The sequence below is a fragment of the Perca flavescens genome, chromosome 7, assembly GCF_004354835.1.
Source record: "Perca flavescens isolate YP-PL-M2 chromosome 7, PFLA_1.0, whole genome shotgun sequence".
Taxonomy (NCBI): Eukaryota; Metazoa; Chordata; class Actinopteri; order Perciformes; family Percidae; genus Perca; species Perca flavescens.
This window is the reverse complement of record NC_041337.1, coordinates 11,352,190-11,369,994: the sequence shown is the minus strand read 5'-3', so window position 1 is coordinate 11,369,994 and position 17,805 is coordinate 11,352,190. Positions and strand designations below refer to the sequence as shown.

Here is a 17,805-nt window from a genome sequence, read left to right as displayed (position 1 = left end):
AAGATTCCAAGTTGGCAGAGTGCCCATGGGTCCTGGATGGAAAAGGATAAAAGAGGGGCTGAAGTTGGGGGCTGAGGTCTATTGTGTTTGTTCCCTTCCTTTTAGTCCTGGCACCCTATCTTTGCAGCCAGTTGCTGAATATTCCAGTCACCCATACCTCAGTTGTATACAGATATTTTATATTTTTATATCGTTTTCATCTGGATTGATGCTCATCCTAACGCTGACATAAACTTTGTTTTGGTCATCCTGCACATACAGTATTGACAGTTTGGGTGTAAGGTTTCAAACAGAAACCCAGGACCAAAAAATATTACCAAATGAGCGATGGCTTCAAGTCAGCACTGATCTGAAGATCCTGGTGTCTTTACAGTCTCTTAGCCTTTGTTTGGGCCTCTTTTCTCCCTTCTTTGTCCTCCTAACAGTCCATCACTAGTAGAGGGAGAATGCTGTCTTGCCTGGTGAATTTGGGATGAAGACAGCAGGTGCTGTTGCCCCTCTCTGAGCCACATTCATTCACAGCTTTCTCCCCCCTCCATCCGTTTCCTCTAGTAATACACCCTCCTCCCCCTGTCTATGTGAGGGGGGTTAGATAGGGAGAATGAGCTACTGTATAATGAGGCACAAGAAACACACCCATGGAAAAGATACAGTTCGTTGAAGGTTTTAACGAGTGATGTGATAATCACATCGTCCTGATCAGAATGGCTGATGAGCTGTGTGACACAGAGGGAAGGCGATCATGTAGAGGGAGTAAAGGATTATTGTCAGCCACCACTGTGCTTCTCAGCGCTGCTTGTACTGCATCAGTGCCGCAAAGAGAAGCCCTGTTTTTTACTCACAGTCTATACTCCTCCTCCTCCTCCTTCCCCTCCTCCTCCTTCCCCACAAACCCTTCCCTACCCTTTCTCTGTCTTCCTTTTGCTTTCCCTCAAATAGACACACAGGCAGGGTTCATTACTATTCACCAGGTTTCACTAAGACACGCATCATTGCTCCGCTCTCTACAACTGTGTTGGGAGAGGCGGGGGGGAGAGCGAGTACAGGGTTAGAAGGAGAAGAAGGGGAAAGCAAGAGAAATCTTACGATAGAAAAGAATAAATCACCATTGTGCTTTCTGTGTCCAGATGTGTGTACAAACATATTACCAGACAGCTGCATGCATGAGTCGTTCTCTCTTATGCCTCTGACAGAAAAATCTTCAGGGGTAAAAAAAAGCTTGTTCTGTCCTCAATACAGAAATTTGTTTTCCTTTGTGGGCTTTTGAATTCATCACTTGCCTTTCATTAAATCCACTGAGGTCGAAACACTCCATCACAGCATTCAAGTTATTATCTGTGCTGATATACTGACAAAGCATCTCATCCATGAAAATGGGCATGATGGTTGATTTTGATTCCTGTGTTGGCTCTGTCTAAGCCTTCTATACTCTAGAATCCTATCACATCCATTTCAGGAAAACTGTCCTTCACTATGAAACTAATTCTTTGTTATGCTACTTTAGATTTTACTGTTTAGTCAGCTGTCCTCAATATATTATAATGATTCCTAGAATTACAGCTACATCATAAGGGTGGAGAAACTGTGCTGCAGTGGCAAACTCCACATAAAATCATACAATTTGATTGTTTGGTTAAGTTAGGCTCTGACAGTATGATATCAAAAGCTGTATGTTTGTGTTATTCACTTTTAGCTGAATATTAGAATGAGCAAGAATATTAGAAAAAAGAGGATTTACATTTTGCATAATTTTGAATAGTTCATATCATTTAATGTTTTGGGGTACAGGAGACTCCACTCTGTAGTGAAGTTTGTTGTGTTTATCATCAGTGTTCTCTTTTCCCTAGGTTTCAAACAACAAATTAATCATGACAGCTGCACTATAGTTCTAGCTTCTCACAATGAATATTTGAATAGTTTTCCTCATCTTCTATGCTATTAAACTAAATGTCTTTAGTTCATTTACCGTTCGGACAAAGCAAGCAATATGAGTTCGTTAAAGTTGCTTTAAAGTGATGTGACACGTTTTTTAGGCTACAACATTTTTTGTCACATACAGCAAACATTTCCTCACTATCCACTAGCTGCCTGTCCCCTGAACACACTGTAAAAAAACGTGGTCTCTGTAGACAGCTCAGGCTCTACAAACGGCAACAAAAACAAACCGCGCCTACCTGGGGTCCGTTCCAGGAAGGAGGTTTAACCAACTCTGAGTCTAACCCTGATGCTGAAACTCAGAGTTTTTGGTTCCAGAACAGCTGATTTTAACAGCTGATTTGAGTAGGTTCACTCAGGGTTATGCGCGTGCACCACCACTATAAAAAGGCAGTATGAATGGAGCCATGATTCTACGATTCACCATGGTAACAACCACAAACAAACGGGTCGGCAGAAATACTCATGCGCACAAACAGCGAGTTTGAACATGCATTTCGTTAAAAAACCAAGACAGCAGTTGCTGCTGCAAAAGAGAGAGAATTGGTGTGGGAGAAAATTGCTGCTCGAGTCATTGCGTACGCATTAACAGTGTATTCATTTCATATCATTTTCAGTTAACTTATAATATTACTGGTGAAAACTGGAATTGAAATATAAAAATCGATTATGTGGAAATGAAAATACATCTATAGTCGGGACTCAATATTATCTCCCGACGTAAACTCTCTGTGAAGTAATACTGCTTTTTCATCAACGGGATCGTCGACAAAAGGACATGACATGTTTGAGAAAAAAATGTTTTATAGTCTGCCTAACATAAACAGATAAGTTTTTTTTATTCATGCATTAAAATGCGCCTGATACAGACTGAATGAATGAATGAGGAAATGAGTTTGTCCTCCCTCTCAGAGGGAGGAGACTGAGAAAAACTCAAGTTTTTTTTCTCAGTTTCTCTCAGTCTCCTCCCTCTCAGAGGGAGAAACTCAAGGTTTCTTGAAGAAAACCTGCTCCCGACCAGGTTAGGTTCACAGACTCAGTTACCATAGTAACTGACTCTGAGGTTAAGTTACCTCTCTTTCTGAAACGGAAAACCCAGAGTTTCCCTCATCTCAGGGTTAACAAACTCAGAGTCTTCACTAAACCTGCTTTCTGGAACAGGCCTCAGCACAACGAACCATAACAAACAGTGTTCCAGCCAATAACCGACAAGAAGGAATTGGTTGAGTCATGAATACGCATTGTGGAAGTAGCCTACGTGCTAATGCTGCTGCAGTGATGAAAAGAAGAAAATCTGAAGATTAGTACAATTTGGTGTGAAAATTAAAAATGATGTCAGGTGCTCAGAAAGAAAAAGGTCATGGTGTAAAACAAAGTGTAGATACAGCAAAAAGTAATTAATTGGCCACTAATAAACAATTCAGGATAAGACCTATAGTAACCGTCAATAACAGCATTGAGCATTGGAGTATAATTAGCCAATATAAGAGGGATCAAAGATACAGCATCGCTCCATTCATACAGAGTACAGAGTGGGGATTGGCTGACAGAAGCCATTATGTTCAGAGGGCTCCAGATGTGATCGGCTGCTGCGCTTTTAGGAATTCTGGGTGGGAATTCCTGATTGAAGTCTTTGGATAAGCATCAACGCTCCACTGAACTTAAACTTCTATTTACATAATATGAAAAGCCTGAACTGTTGGAGAGTAAGGCTTTGCACTCAGTCCAATACACTACAAAACTGAAATGACATTCTGAAAGACCTAATGTGCACACATCAGAATACAAGCACAACGTTCTTTGAAGATTCATGATAACTCTGGAGTCATATCTCTCCTGCGAGGTCAGACCTTCTTCTAGAAATTATGTTTATATACTACTAATGTGCAACAGGAAATATGTTTTGTTGGAAAACCTAATGCTTTTTTTATCAACATAATTAGGAACATTTTGACAGAAATCTGTTAAATGTTCATTGATAATGTATTTTGTTCATTTTCTTTACATTATTTGCTCTTGAAAGACAATATCTTCTTGTAGCGATGAAAACATGATTGAACTTTTATTATGGTTACGTATAGGCATGCACAGCACTTGGTTACAAGATAGGTTCTGTCTTAAGACAATAGTCGGTAACACTTTATAATAACCATCATTAATAGATGATAAATTGATAGTCAATTAATCTTTGGTTAAAAATCGCAAATAAAGGCTTCTGAACCAAAACACTACCCAATCAGACATGTTTCAGCAGTAATGCAACCTGGAATTGGAGAGAATTTAACAACATTGGCAGCCAAGATGACATTGTTTACTGCCGTTAGCCATGTAGCTACTTTAGCTATAGCAGTTGACGCTAATAGAATATAGCAGCAATTTCTACAGTCAAAAATAAAGACTTTTAAATACTACTAACAGAAAATGTTTCACGAGTAATGTGAGGGAAGAATGTGGGGAGAATTTAACGGCACTGGCAGCCGAGGTGACATTGTTTACTGCTGTTAGCATGTAGTTACATGGGACAATGTTAAAACCGCAGTGGCTTAAAAAAAACCAAAAAAACACTACAGTCCTGCCTACTTGGAGCAGATGACCAATCATAGAAGGCCGGCTTAGAGTTGCGTAACACTTAGCCAGAGTAGAAAAAACCGGAGCGTTCAGAATAGTTGGAAATCTTAACATTTTAGCTCACAGGAATTAGTCTAAAATATGTTTACCTCATTATTTAAAGTTTTGGCCACGTTAAACATGAAAATACAACATTATAACATTGTAGATATGACCGAAAACACGGAAAATCATAATACTGTATGTGACCTTCAAAGAATGTTGCTAGTGCACATGATCCAGGCAGCAATTCTTTTTCCCATCAAAACATAACTGGCAATTAAAACAAACTATTAAAGTAGTTTAAAATATTAGCAGACAGAGTGGTGCAATTTAGTTTTAGTCTTAAGTAAACAGTGGTTACGATGTTACTTGGTAATAAAAATGAGATTACTTTCATCTGTGTTTTTGCATCTTTGGACGGGTTATAGGCTATTTTACCTTTAAAATGCAAAGAGTTTGCCCAGAGAATGCTCCCTAATCTGTTTTATAGAAATTATTTCACATGAAAGTGACACTTCATTTTCTCTATCTCTCTCTCAAACTTCTCTGAATAATTTTACTTTGATGAATTTTCTAATCTACTTGTGTACTAACTTTCACAAGTGCTTTGGGTTTAAATTGCTCCACTAGCAGCTAGTGTGAAAGCACACAGCCTTGGAGAATAGCACCATTTTGCCCTGCAGACATGTCTGTTTGCATACCACATATCCTTGGCTCTATTTTGGGCCTGAGGAGATGTCTAGGGGGTGCACTGCAGGGCATTTCCATCCAGGGCTATGGGGACTGACTGGAGAAATGTGGATATGTGACACATACTTTTCTTATTGCTCCAAGAGGAGCATGTATCATGTCAATTTTAGCTAATCCCCTCATGGGTTAATCATCATGTATTCCTGTTTGACTTGACAAGCAAAAATACTCAAACATATTTGACTTTCTCCTTCTCATAGGCCTTGAAATGTTTATTTTGCTCTCTAATATATAATTAAACATACACATCCATGGGCTTATGGAGAAATATATCAGGCTTTGGAGGTATAAGCATGTAATCCATGGCATTTACAGTACTCTTCTTTTATCATATACTGTATGGCAGCTGGTGCCTTTCTCTGCAGGCTCACACTGGACCCTTAAGAAACACAGTAGATAAAGATGTACATTTTTGTTTTTATTTCACACGTTTTGGAAATGTCTGTTTCCCATGTCAATGAAGTCCATTATAATTGAATTGAATTGAATTGAATTGAATTGAATAAAGCAAATAGTAGAGATGGGTTGAAGAGCACAGAGAAAAAATCTGATTATGAATCATGTCACATTGTCCTGGCACTATCTCAGGCCTCTGATTGAGAGTTGGCTAAATGTCAGCCTATGTAGATGAGACATAGAGGAGCAAGGCAAAGCTGTTTTTGTCCAATTTGAACCCTGTTACTGATGTCTTTTCTCTTCATGTGGCTGCCATCAGCGAACCATGTGTCAAACTGAAAAAGAGATGCTGTGTTCTGGCTGTGTTTGAGAGATAGAGAGAGCAACATTATTCTCAAAAGAGGCAAACCTGATTGATTTTGCCTTGAATTGAGGATGAATGCAATACTTTTACACCATCTAGTGTTGAAACCGTGTGTAGAAAATGCACATCTCTTTTAAAAAAGTTACTTTGATATTTCACTTGGGTGTTTGAGCTTCACTGTGCAGAAGGATTTATGTGCAGAGTTGGACAATAGAAGGCTGTTTTACTACTCATCTACTAAAGGACAAAAATGTCTCTGTGTCATGTGGAAAAGTGTAGTGTGGAAAGTTGAAGCCTCTGGTGCACATACAGTACACTGAGAACTGTTCAGTGAAATAGGAGACATCTTGTGCAGTTAAACTTTTGAAATTTAATTTTAAGAATAAAAAACAAATTGTGGAGCAACACAGATTATAATTCCAAGCATAGTATTCTACATTGTGTTCAACATGTCTTGGGGTGTGTAAAACTTCTCAACAAAAATATAATAAAGAAATTTAGGTGGATTACATTTACTTTTATAAAAAATTGCATTTACTTTTTATAATAATCGCCTGCAAATCTCTCTATGGTCTTGCCCCTCCATATCAGAACTTCTCACCCCTTACAGCACCACCAGACCCTTCAGATTAGGACTGCACAATTTATCGCAATTTTATCGAAATTGCAATATGAACTAGTGCAATTTTCAAATCGCAGGGGGGCTGCAGAGACATCCTGGCCTACAAATCATATCCTACAAACTAAAGAAAAAATCTTTGTTAGGTACAGATCCTCGCAAAAAAATCACACTTCAATCTATATTTTTCAATGAAAATGAGAATAATTATACAAAAATGATTATTTCCTCCAATATCGTGAATCATATCGCAATATCAGTCAAAATAATCGCAATTAGATATGTTCCTAATATAGTGCAGCCCTGTGTCAGATCCCCCCACCGTGGTATGTTGGCTGTGCCCCAGTAGTGGGGGAAAAAAGGCCGGAGACAGGGCCTTTTCTGGAGCGGCTCCTCGGCTCTGGAATAGCCTGCCGGAAGCCATTAATTAGACAGGCAGTCTGTGGATATTTTTAAGACGCGCCTTAAGACGCACTTTGATATTCTGTCTTTTGATTGTGTTTAACCTGGTTTTTCTTTCTTTTCTTTTTTTCTGTTTTTATCTGATTTCATGGGTTTTAATTTGTGTTTTAACTTGTTATATTTCCACCACATCAATGCACATTTGTATATCTGTGTGTTTTATGCATGTATACATATGTTTTTTTTTTATCTTTGTGAAGCACTTTAGTGCAAAACTTGTTTGCTTTTGAAGTGGTATAAATTAAATAAATTTGAAACTTGAAAATGTGCATCAGCTGTACACTTATTCGCTGACTCATTTTCTCAAGTACACACTTAATTAGTGAACACGTACAGTACCTCTTCCTAATCAAACCTGTGTAAATAATAGGTTCATTCATAAAAAGATGTCCTACTTCAGTAACGAGAAGTTGCTGTTGATTTTTAACACCCACTCGCACACCTCTAAGATCACGTTAGTTGACAATTACCTGGAGAAGTCATCTTGTGTTGCTATATCTCCAGAAGAGGAAGCAGATGTTAATGAATGCCTTTTGTATAAACACACATATTTCTCAGGGTTAAGTACCTGACTAGCATCTTCACCTTGCAGGGCATGTTGGCAAATCAGTTACACAGCTTAGGTTGGTAGGCTGTGGGATCCTGGCATATGCTCCACTGGGTAAAAAGATACAGCCAAAGGAAAATTGTGTCATATTGAGAAACTTAAATCAAACAACTACCATAGATATGCATCATACTTGTGTATTTAGAGACAAACTTGCAAAGTAGCTAATTGGGTCACTGCAGCAGCAAAATAAGAACCAGGAAAAATAACATGTATTAAAGATAATTCATTGATTACTGAGAGCATGAAATCGCACGTTTAAAAAAATGATATGTAATCGTCATCATCTTGCAAATATATGATACAAAAAACTCAGAGTACCTTTAACAGTGCCAGGGTCTTTTATAAAAAGTTTAAAGATTCACAGTTTTGATAACGAGCCAGTATTATTTCTTTAGTTCCCCCTATTTCAACCCTGTCGGAAGCCCATATTTGGCCACAGCCAGTGTAGCTTTACTTCTCCCATGCAATCATTAAAGGGATTAGGTAAGTCCTTTCTTTTATTCATACCACTGAGGGCCAAGTGATACAACACATATATAATTAAAAAATAATAATCCATAGAACAGTTAAGTGCAATAATTGCAAATATCTAAATCATGCAGTAGCCTTGATATGCATAGTATCTGCCAGTTTCTTGCCAGGTTGACATCTATTCTCAAATAGGGTCAAGCTAAATATTGTAGTGTCATATCATTGCATATATTGTCCATCCTGAGTGGCCTTTTTGAACTTTAGATTGACCCACACACACATGCTGGCAAGAAAGGAAATTCAAGAACAAGTGGCTAAAAAGAGAGAATAAATCATTAGTAACATTGTGGGCACATAATATGTAATATACTGGTCCCTGGATAGAGTCAGTAGTAACATACTGTACAAAGTTTATATATATATATATATATATATATATATATATATATATATATATATATATATATATATACACACCATCATACATACATCCATACATACATACACAAGACTGCATGAGAAGAAAGAGGAAGTGATGATCTTTCTTAGTTTTATAATAAATTGGGCGCCTGGTTAGCTCTCCTGGTGGGGCAGACGCCCATATATAGAGGCTTACTCCTCGATGCAGCTGCCACGGGTTCAACTCTGACCTGCAGCCCTTTGCTGCATGTCTTTCCCCTTCTCTCTCCCCTTTCAAGTCTAAACTGTCCTATACAAATAAAGGCCTAAAGTTTTATAATAAATGATGTTAGATTCACATATTAATACCTTGCTTTTTATATAATAGAATTCTAAATAGAAAGTAAAATTAATTTATCTTTACTTTAATGACATATTGCATATTATGTCAGCGTCCAAGCTCCTTTTGTAATAAGTGCTGCAGGGTTGTCCAGGTATGAAAGAAAAGACCACCTGTCCATGTGTATCATTGCTTCCTGAATGCTACATTTTCCATTGATGGGGTTAGAAGTGCCATAACATATAAATGCGCCCTTCCTGGTAACATTTCAACACAGACTTTTTTTCATTGCTAATCATTGACACAATTCAAATGCTCATATTATTTTTGGAAGAAACTCCACTTCACCCATTAACTAAAGAGGACATCCTTTTCAGTTAAGCAGTCCAAAGAGGAGGGCGCTAAATGCTTTTAAAGAGCTCATCATTATACTACAAAAAGCATCCACAAAGCTTCACAGAGCTGCTCCCACATATTGAGATTGTAACACTTACTGTAGTAGCAAAAGGTCCTTGGCAGTCTGTTTCACTGAGGTACACCTATCTTAACTGTCCTCTGGTCGAGATGTTTGTGGATGAGCGGATTGTGACTCTGTTTAAGAGGAATGCCCATCACACACTGACCTACTGGAGTGTTTTCTTCAGCTTTGGACTCTGCATTGCTTTCCTTGGACCTACAATTTTGGACTTGCAATGTCAAACAAAGTCAACACTAAGTCAGATTACCTGGGTATTCTTTGCCCAGCAGCTCTGCTTGTTGATTGGCAGCTCTATTGGTGGTTTTTTCAAGAGGACGTAAGTATCATCCCTCCGGACTCTGCTGTGCAGGTGTGTGGTATGCATGAATAAAAAATGTGGCCGTGATTATAACCGTTTTTGTCTTGTTTCTTTTTTAAAGGTTGTTCAGTGCTCTAGCTGCCCTATTTGTCTCTGCTCTCACCATCTCTGTAATATTTGCCATCATCCCTCTGTGCAATAATGTTCTCGTGCTTGCCGTCGCTATGGCTGTGTCTGGGTTTGCGATGGGCATCATTGACACCATCGCTAACATCCAACTGGTGTCCATCTATCAGAGGGACTCAGCTGTTTTCTTACAGGTAAAAGTAAGAAAGTAATATAAAGTTAGTTAATTAAGTTCATTTTAGAGAATGTTTGATTTGTCTTTCTCCACAAATATTAACAACTTCAGAATTTTCTACACGGTATGTTCAGTAGGTTTGTTTTCTCAAGATATGAGCCAATTACATATATAATAAAAAGCACAGTAAGTCATGTCTCTGGCTTTTGTCTTCTACATTTTTGCAGGCTCTTCATTTCTTCATTGGCTTCGGAGCCCTGGTGAGCCCACTGATTGCTGATCCTTTCCTCTCGGAGACGGGCTGTGGGAATCACACAGAGAATGGGACAGAGATCATGCATCATTTCAGGAACATGCTGAGAAACAGTCCGATTGCAGAGCACAACATAACTCAGAGCAACCTGCCATATCACGAGGGAGAGATAGAGGAGTCCAATGTGCACTATGCTTTCTGGATCATGGCGCTTATCAATGTAAGACACTGAACAGATGTACAGTAGCAGATGTGCAGGAGAGGAGTTACTTTTTTTCTTCTTAATACTTTAGTTAAAGTGAAAATAATGTTTGCGCACCCTCAGCTACCCGTGCCAATTGCAGTCCTGTTCCTGATGTATCGGGAGCAGCTGATCCCATGCTGCCCCAGCGGTACTCCTCGTCTTCTGGACAAAGATGAACTAGCAATGGAGAACCAGCAGGGGGCAGAGGGCTCGGACGTGGAGCAGAAGGAACATGAAGCTGGAGGTAAAGATGTGGAAGAAGTGTTTTTTATTTTACAGGACTTCTATTTCAAGATGAATGATGCATATTTTATTCAGTGGATTTTCAGTTGGTTTAGAGGGGGGGAAATCACAATAAATGGCATTTTGTGTGCTACAATCTGTCATTTGTGACCTTACCCTCTGTCACAGGTCACGGGAATATCTTTAGCTGCTGTCAGAATGATAACCTGCGCGGGCTGCCAGTATCCTTCTTTATGATTCATATCCTCGGTGGGATGGTGCTCTTCATGACCGATGGTATTGTGGTGAGTGAGGGCTGCAGATAAATAATATTGCGTGCATTTCAACATAAAATTGTCTAAATGCATACAAAATCTGCTTTGCGTAAAACTCAGAATTTGCCTTTTCCTTTCAGGGTGCATATGCCGGCTTTGTCTACACCTACGGTGTGTCACCACCTATATCGTTGCCTAATAAGACAGCGGGTTACCTGGCCAGTATCTTTTGGGCAGCCATCACTGCGGGACGCCTATTGTCCATTCCTCTCTCGTACCGGTTCCAGCCTGTGAGACTGCTCATGTTCAACCTGGTAAGGCCATAAAACATATAGAGAGCCATCACATTTCAGATGAGCAGTGCCTGCAATGGGCCAGCACTCATCAGTTCTGAGTACCAGCAATTCAGATTTTTGTCCACATGAGTACCCTTACTTCTAATTGTATTATTATTAGGCTGATATTTATACCAGAATAGGGTTTATATAATGATTTATTGAGTAGAACCAAGCAATGCTATGGAAAATCAGACATTCAGCAAACCCATATAGCCCAAATGAAATTATCCTTTGTTTCATAACCACACGGTGTCAACCCTACAAGATATACTTATGAATATAAATATTTCCAAGACACGTGCAATGATCATGTCATGGAACTGCTGAATTAGGGTATTTGCACCTTTTTTGGAATGATTCAGGCACTGTAGATGAGACATGCACAATGAAACTTAGAGGTCAAACACTTAATTGATAATACTCTCTTTTTGTTTTTACAGGCAGGTGCTATTGTCACTGTCTTGATGCTGCTTATTTTCTACACCAGCAGCACCTTTCTGTTTGCCGGGACATTTTTTTGTGGGCTTTTCCTCAGCAGCATATTCCCCTGTATGCTCGCCTATACTGAAGACATCCTTGATTATCAGGGTAACAAAGTGTTTACAGCACAATGCGTACTGTATAACACAGTAGTAGAATCATAGCAAGGAGAGAAAATAAACCATGCATTTATTGTTTTTGCAGGATGTGCAACGTCAGTCCTGGTGACAAGTGCAGGGATGGGAGAGATGGTAATGCAGGTTTTGGTCGGCTCAGTAAGTCTAATGGGTATCTACATTATTATAGAAAAAGAGAATGTGCAGAAGTGTGAGAAATATGCTTATAACTGCAGAAACAAGCCCAGTGGAGATTTAGATTTGTGTTCAGCAGTTTAATGTTGCTATCTCATCCCCAGATCATCCAGGCCCAAGGCAGCTACAGCTTCCTGCTGTGTGGAATGATAATCGCGTGCCTCGGTTTTATCCTCTTTATTGGTCTCCTGCTGTTCCATCGAATGCATAGAAATTACCTCACAGGTACAGCATCAGCCAAAACTCTCATACACTGCTGCCTAAGGTTTGTTTTCATTCATTTCACTCTCATCATGCACCTTTTTATACTCCCTCTGCATCCCAACAGGAACGACGAAAAAGTCAGCCATGGTGGAGGAACCAGCAACAGAACAGAATGGGTCTGCCAAAACAGAACAGAAAGAAGAGACAGAGAGCAGCTGAGAGGGGCAGTAGCAGTTCTTTGTCCTCTACTGGCGACTGTAGGGGATGTAGTATTACAACAATCTATCCTCAAAGATGATGGATCAAAGATGTTTTATCAAAGGATAGTGAATGAACATTTCGCCGATGTACTTTTATTTTGCTGGAAATAACATATTTGCAAAGTAGATAATATGCTACTGTTACAGGTTAAAGTTCAAACTCAGATTTTTTTTCGGTTTTGTAAATCACAGACAGCGTTCATCAAATTGTGGTTTGGTGTTCTGTTTTATATAGCATCAGCGTTTGAAATTTACAATACAAGGATTATGATCACCTGTAGAATACTTCTGTTTTCTATTGGACGTTTCAATTGTAATCTTGTGTTTTCATACTGTTTTATGTGTTTTTGCATATCTTTTGGCACATGTACATGGAATACTGTATAATATGTGTATTAAAATAATTACATGTATACTGATACGGTGAACATAGTGTAGTTTGGATTGATACCGGGACAGTTCTGACACAAAACGACAACAAAGAAGAAAAAAATGTGGATACATACTGTACAACACACGAGCAACCATTCAAATGTTTATTTTGTTGGCTTTCAAAGAGGAGAGTTTCAGGTTTTACATTGTTAAACATCCTAAGCGGAAGGAAGGACTTTGAACTCAGAGAAGTTGGCCCCTGAGAACCTAAGAACAACTGTAAAACAGAGTTATCCAGCCTTTAAACAGTCAATATATAACTTCAGCTTTAGGACCAGTTGCAACAAGAACAGGACGTGTCAAAGACCAGACCAGCAGCGCAGTTCTCAAAGTAGGTCTTGCCATTGTTGCAGTTGTAGAATTGGTTCTTGTTTGTTGGGTCGGGGTACATGCCACTGGCCTTTCCAGCGCAGAACCCACTGTCCATGCCGCTGGTGCCCGAAGCCCCACCAGAGGAACTGCCGCCGCCGCTGGAACCTCCACTGGAGCTGCCTCCAGAGCTGCCTCCGGGCGTCGTGCTCACTCCTGCGATTGGAGGAAGGGGAGTGGCAGGAGGGGTGCAGGCTGAAAAACACCACAAATGTATTATTTAATAAAAATGAATGTTGTGAGAACACTGTGTTCCACGTTGTTCACCAATGATGCAGTACAAATCTTACATGCTTGTTCCAGATTAAGGCCCTTTTTGAGAACATTAATCAGTGGGTATTTTCCCTGGTTACAGAAAGTGCCCAAGTAGTCATCCATGTCAAGGGTCCACACCATGGCACCTCCAAAGTTACTCTTTGTCAGCCAGTCAACCTACAGACAGCCAGCAGGAGGAGTTGTAGCATAGCATTTTCAGTTAAAAAAAAAAACACAGCAACTTCATCAGAAGACCTTGATGCAGTGTTTGCTGATAACTGCAGCGTGACCCCACATACAGAAAAAATGGGATCAAATACAAGACATTCTAATACATTTGCTCCTGTCACATTCTGCTGTAGCACAGAGGGGAAACTTTCACATTTATTTTATATTAATACTTAATAAAGTCTTGACAGTTTATGGAGATTGGGAAACATTTAGCTCAGAGGTAATGTACAACAGATTGGCCTGTCAAACGGTAAAACAAATAATCTGTGCAGTTCTGTTACCTTGATCTGGAAGCTCTTCATGTTGTCATAACCCACCCACTGGTTTCCCTTGTAGGCATATGGCACATCCTGGGCCTGGTTCCAAACCTCAGTAGCTCCATTTTTCAAAAAGCCGCAGATCTGTAATTTCACAAAGCAGTGCATTAATGACTAGCCTAGAAACTCATTTGCTTCTTCATCTGGAGCCTGTACCACGATGATAAACCACCCTGCTCCGTTATCAAGCACACAGAGGGATATTAACTAACACTGATCCACCATCAGCATTCAAGCTGACGTTGCTACGATAATAAGAAAGCGTACCTCAAAGTAAGCGAGCTCTCCAGCCTCTTGTGTGTACTTTCCTGGAGTTCCAGCGCCAGCAATAGGTGCTCCAAGACCATGGTTAGCAGGGTTGCTAAGAGTGAATGTGTTGCCATATGTAGGGAAACCAACAATCAGCTTCTCAGCTGGGGCTCCCTGGCTCTTCCAGTAGTTCATGGCATAGTCCTGAAACAAAGGAAACGTACGTTGCTTTGGAACTCAACTTGCGAATGTAGTCGCAGATAAAGTTTGCAGACTGCAGGTGTATTCTTTGCAAAAGCCCAGTTTTGGTGAATTAAAACTCTGTTTGTGAGGATGGTCAAGTACTCACCACATTGAAATAGATGAAGCCACCCTGGTCCTGAGGGCCTTCGAACAGAGGACTGCACTCGCCAGTCATGGGGTCCCAAGAGCCATGGAAGTCATATGTCATGACGTTGATCATATCCAGGGCCCTGGGTGGCAACAAACAAGCGGGGAAGAGGTTACCACAGCAAACTTAACAAACATATATTAATCATTTGAACTTAAAGGGGGAAGTTCAGAGTTGTTCCGTTCAACTGTGACTCATTATGTTGTGGTGGATAAGATTGGACACACCACACCACACATATTGCTTCAATTGCTTACTGGCCAAGCTTGGGAATCTGATAAGCAGAATCAATGGTGTCCTTTCCAGCCGACACAGCAGCAGACATCAGGAGACGAGCCTTGTTGCTCTGCTTGGCCTCATTCTCAAAGGCAGCTCTCATCTCCTGTTGAATGTCAACAAATATCAAATCGCTTGTGTTAAATGAACTCCAGGGTTAATAATCCATGCTTTGTAACATGGTCAGGTTGTGAGTTGTTTTGCTTTTATGTATATCTTTATTCAGCATATGGCACAGTGGAAACCCCACATGGCTTTAATGAGGCCCCCAGAAATTCTGAGCAGTAAACCGGACAGAGCAAACAAACCTCCAGGAAAACAGAGTAGTACTGCTTGTCCTGAGGAGGGCCTCCTCTGTTGGCTGGATACTCCCAGTCAATGTCAAGCCCATCAAACTCATACATCCTCAGGAATGAAATGACTGAGTTGATGAAGGTCTGACGGTTGGCAGGGCTTAACACCATTTGTGAAAAACTAATGTGGGAACAGAAATAATTGTGTTAAAAAAACAGAAGATCTCCACTATTTAGAATGCCGTGTCTGCAGATATTTATCTTAGAGTATCTCACCCTGAAGAGCCAAAGTTCCATCCTCCAACAGACAGAAGAGTCTTCAGGTTGCCATTCCTGCCAAGAAACAAGACATTTTCATTTTTCTTTACATTCCTCATTACATTATTCCTGTTTCTTTCCGAAATAAAACAGACTTTTTTCTGTAACTCACTTGTTCTTCAGGGCGTTGAACTGACTGTAAAGCTCCACGTCGTTCCACTCATAGGTGGCCAGTTGGTTATTCTTTATGGTGGCGAAGGCATACAGAAGATGGGTACACAGGCATGGGTCGATGTCATTGGGCATAAATATGGTTGGAGGTGGTCTGTACTGTGCCCAGTTTGTAAAGTAGCATGACAGTATGAAGGATGAGCCTTTGATTCAAAAGAAATGTATTATTTACGGATCAAACATGTATTGCAATGCAATTTCTGACCATAAAAAGAAAATGAAACATGCACACTGTATCCCATAGTTATAGATTGCTTACCGAGCTGCGCATGCAGCAGCAAGGCCAGAGCTGTAAAATTAAAAGTCACATATTATCTTCGAGCAAAAAAACATTTACTGGAAAAAGTGCTTCAAATTCCCCTTACAAAAAGTGGATGCAATATACTGTATATCCAAATCCTGGAAATAGCAATTTCAGAGACTATGCTGCACATACAAGAGACAAATGTTTGAAAATACAGAAGCATTGACTTACCCGTCACAAACAGTACTTTGCCCATGTCTACCTTGTACAAGGAGATCAGCTAACAGGTACACTCACTTTTATACACTCTCAGTTTGCTCAAACGTAATAAAATTGGGACATTTGCCAAAAAGGTTTTTATTTGCATAAGATTGTTTCAGAGAACATTATCAAATGTGCTCACTTAAAGAGTAATATGTGATTACTTATCACATTTGCAGGTATGTTTTCACCACAGACCCTGGCCAGTGGATCATTTATCCAAACCGAACATAATTCAAAGCAAATACAACGCAGAAAATATGCCTGAGGCTTTGCTTTAAAAGTTACACAAAACAGCAAAAGAACATTGAAGAATGTATCACAAATATTTGTGTGGAATGTAGTTGCATTATATTTCAGCCTATTATGCCTGACCTGCCGAATTGTAATAAATATTCTCATCTTTCGTCTGTTCAGCGGTGACATAAAACATTAGAAGTCAACTCGCATAAACAACGGGCAACATTGCCTTTGAAAACCTACTGAGACTGCAGATATGTGATGATAAATATGTTTGACAACTCTAATCATGCTGACAAGAGGATCGTGATATGTCATGAAGAGGGATTTGCATTGATATCAAAAGCATTCACATAGTAAATAGAGAACTTAACTTATCATTTCACTTCCATTATGATGCAGCCTTCTTTATCTTTAACAGTTTATGTAATATTTAAAGAAAGATATGCTGGTAACAGTGGAAAAAAACACCTTGGCTGAGCTGAAGCCGAGAGCCAGAAGTACCGCAGTTGGTTTTCCAAAACAACATCGGTTTTCCATGGCGTGTAACAAAAATTAAAAAAGACGTCAAACAAATATTTCACTTAACGACTGATTTTCTTACATACGGTGCAAGTGACAAACAGTCCAATTTATGTTTTAATCAAGGTCATTTCTTCATCTCAGGAAAGTTTGGTACTTAAGAATTTGTTCCTCGAGGTGCAAATCAAAGACTAATCACATATCATAAATCTACTTAAATTATACATCTGCTCAGTTCAAAATGAAAGAATGCTAACACTGTGACCTCATCCAATAGCAGCTTGAATATTCACAACAACAAAAAAACGAGTTTTATAATAAGTGGTAGAAGCTATGTTACTGTGCCATAATTCTCAAATAAAACTACCCTATGTATATCTTTAATAGGTTATATAAGCAGAAGTTATAACAGAGGTTTGGAAAAACAGAAATGTGGCTGTGAGTGTGCATGGTTCTGTTTTTTCCTGTGCGTAGGCTCAAAGGACAGGTCATTTTCAGCTTCCTCTTACAGTAAACTGAGAGAATCTATTCATCCATGCTATTCAAATGAGTAAAGAATGGATAAATGTACTGTTAAGTTCACAGTTTGTAATAAAGGGTAATGTTTTAAAATATG

General features: G+C 39.5%; 2 protein-coding genes across 2 annotated transcripts; one reads left to right on the top strand and one right to left on the bottom strand.

The window, feature by feature from the left end:
• The first annotated feature begins 9,520 nt into the window (after positions 1-9,520).
• mfsd4ab (major facilitator superfamily domain containing 4Ab) lies at positions 9,521-12,768 on the top strand. Its single transcript, XM_028583775.1, has 10 exons — positions 9,521-9,750; positions 9,854-10,052; positions 10,261-10,506; positions 10,612-10,774; positions 10,942-11,057; positions 11,168-11,341; positions 11,806-11,953; positions 12,050-12,120; positions 12,261-12,381; positions 12,485-12,768. The coding sequence occupies exons 1-10, from the start codon at positions 9,521-9,523 to the stop codon at positions 12,577-12,579; spliced, it is 1,563 nt and encodes a 520-aa protein (XP_028439576.1). The 3' UTR covers positions 12,580-12,768.
• A 374-nt stretch (positions 12,769-13,142) lies between these two features.
• LOC114558654 (acidic mammalian chitinase) lies at positions 13,143-16,422 on the bottom strand. The gene is made up of 11 exons (XM_028582757.1): positions 16,398-16,422; positions 16,182-16,211; positions 15,864-16,065; positions 15,710-15,766; positions 15,449-15,614; positions 15,122-15,246; positions 14,823-14,946; positions 14,492-14,677; positions 14,189-14,308; positions 13,712-13,853; positions 13,143-13,616 (listed from the first exon to the last, which is right to left on the bottom strand). Exons 1-11 carry the CDS (start codon positions 16,420-16,422, stop codon positions 13,321-13,323), a joined length of 1,473 nt encoding a protein of 490 aa, XP_028438558.1. The 3' UTR covers positions 13,143-13,320.
• Between the last annotated feature and the right edge of the window lie 1,383 nt (positions 16,423-17,805).

Bases quoted from the DNA above. Each gene is read 5' to 3' on its own strand.
- mfsd4ab (XM_028583775.1), top strand. From the start codon at position 9,521: ATGTTTGTGGATGAGCGGATTGTGACTCTGTTTAAGAGGAATGCCCAT. The intron at 10,053-10,260 runs GTAAAAGTAAGA...ACATTTTTGCAG, and splicing joins ACTCAGCTGTTTTCTTACAG to GCTCTTCATTTCTTCATTGG. The intron at 10,507-10,611 runs GTAAGACACTGA...GCGCACCCTCAG, and splicing joins GGATCATGGCGCTTATCAAT to CTACCCGTGCCAATTGCAGT.
- LOC114558654 (XM_028582757.1), bottom strand. From the start codon at position 16,422: ATGGGCAAAGTACTGTTTGTGACGG. The intron at 16,066-16,181 runs GTAAGCAATCTA...TTTGAATCAAAG, and splicing joins GCTGCTGCATGCGCAGCTCG to GCTCATCCTTCATACTGTCA. The intron at 15,767-15,863 runs GTGAGTTACAGA...GTTTCTTGGCAG, and splicing joins TTCAACGCCCTGAAGAACAA to GAATGGCAACCTGAAGACTC.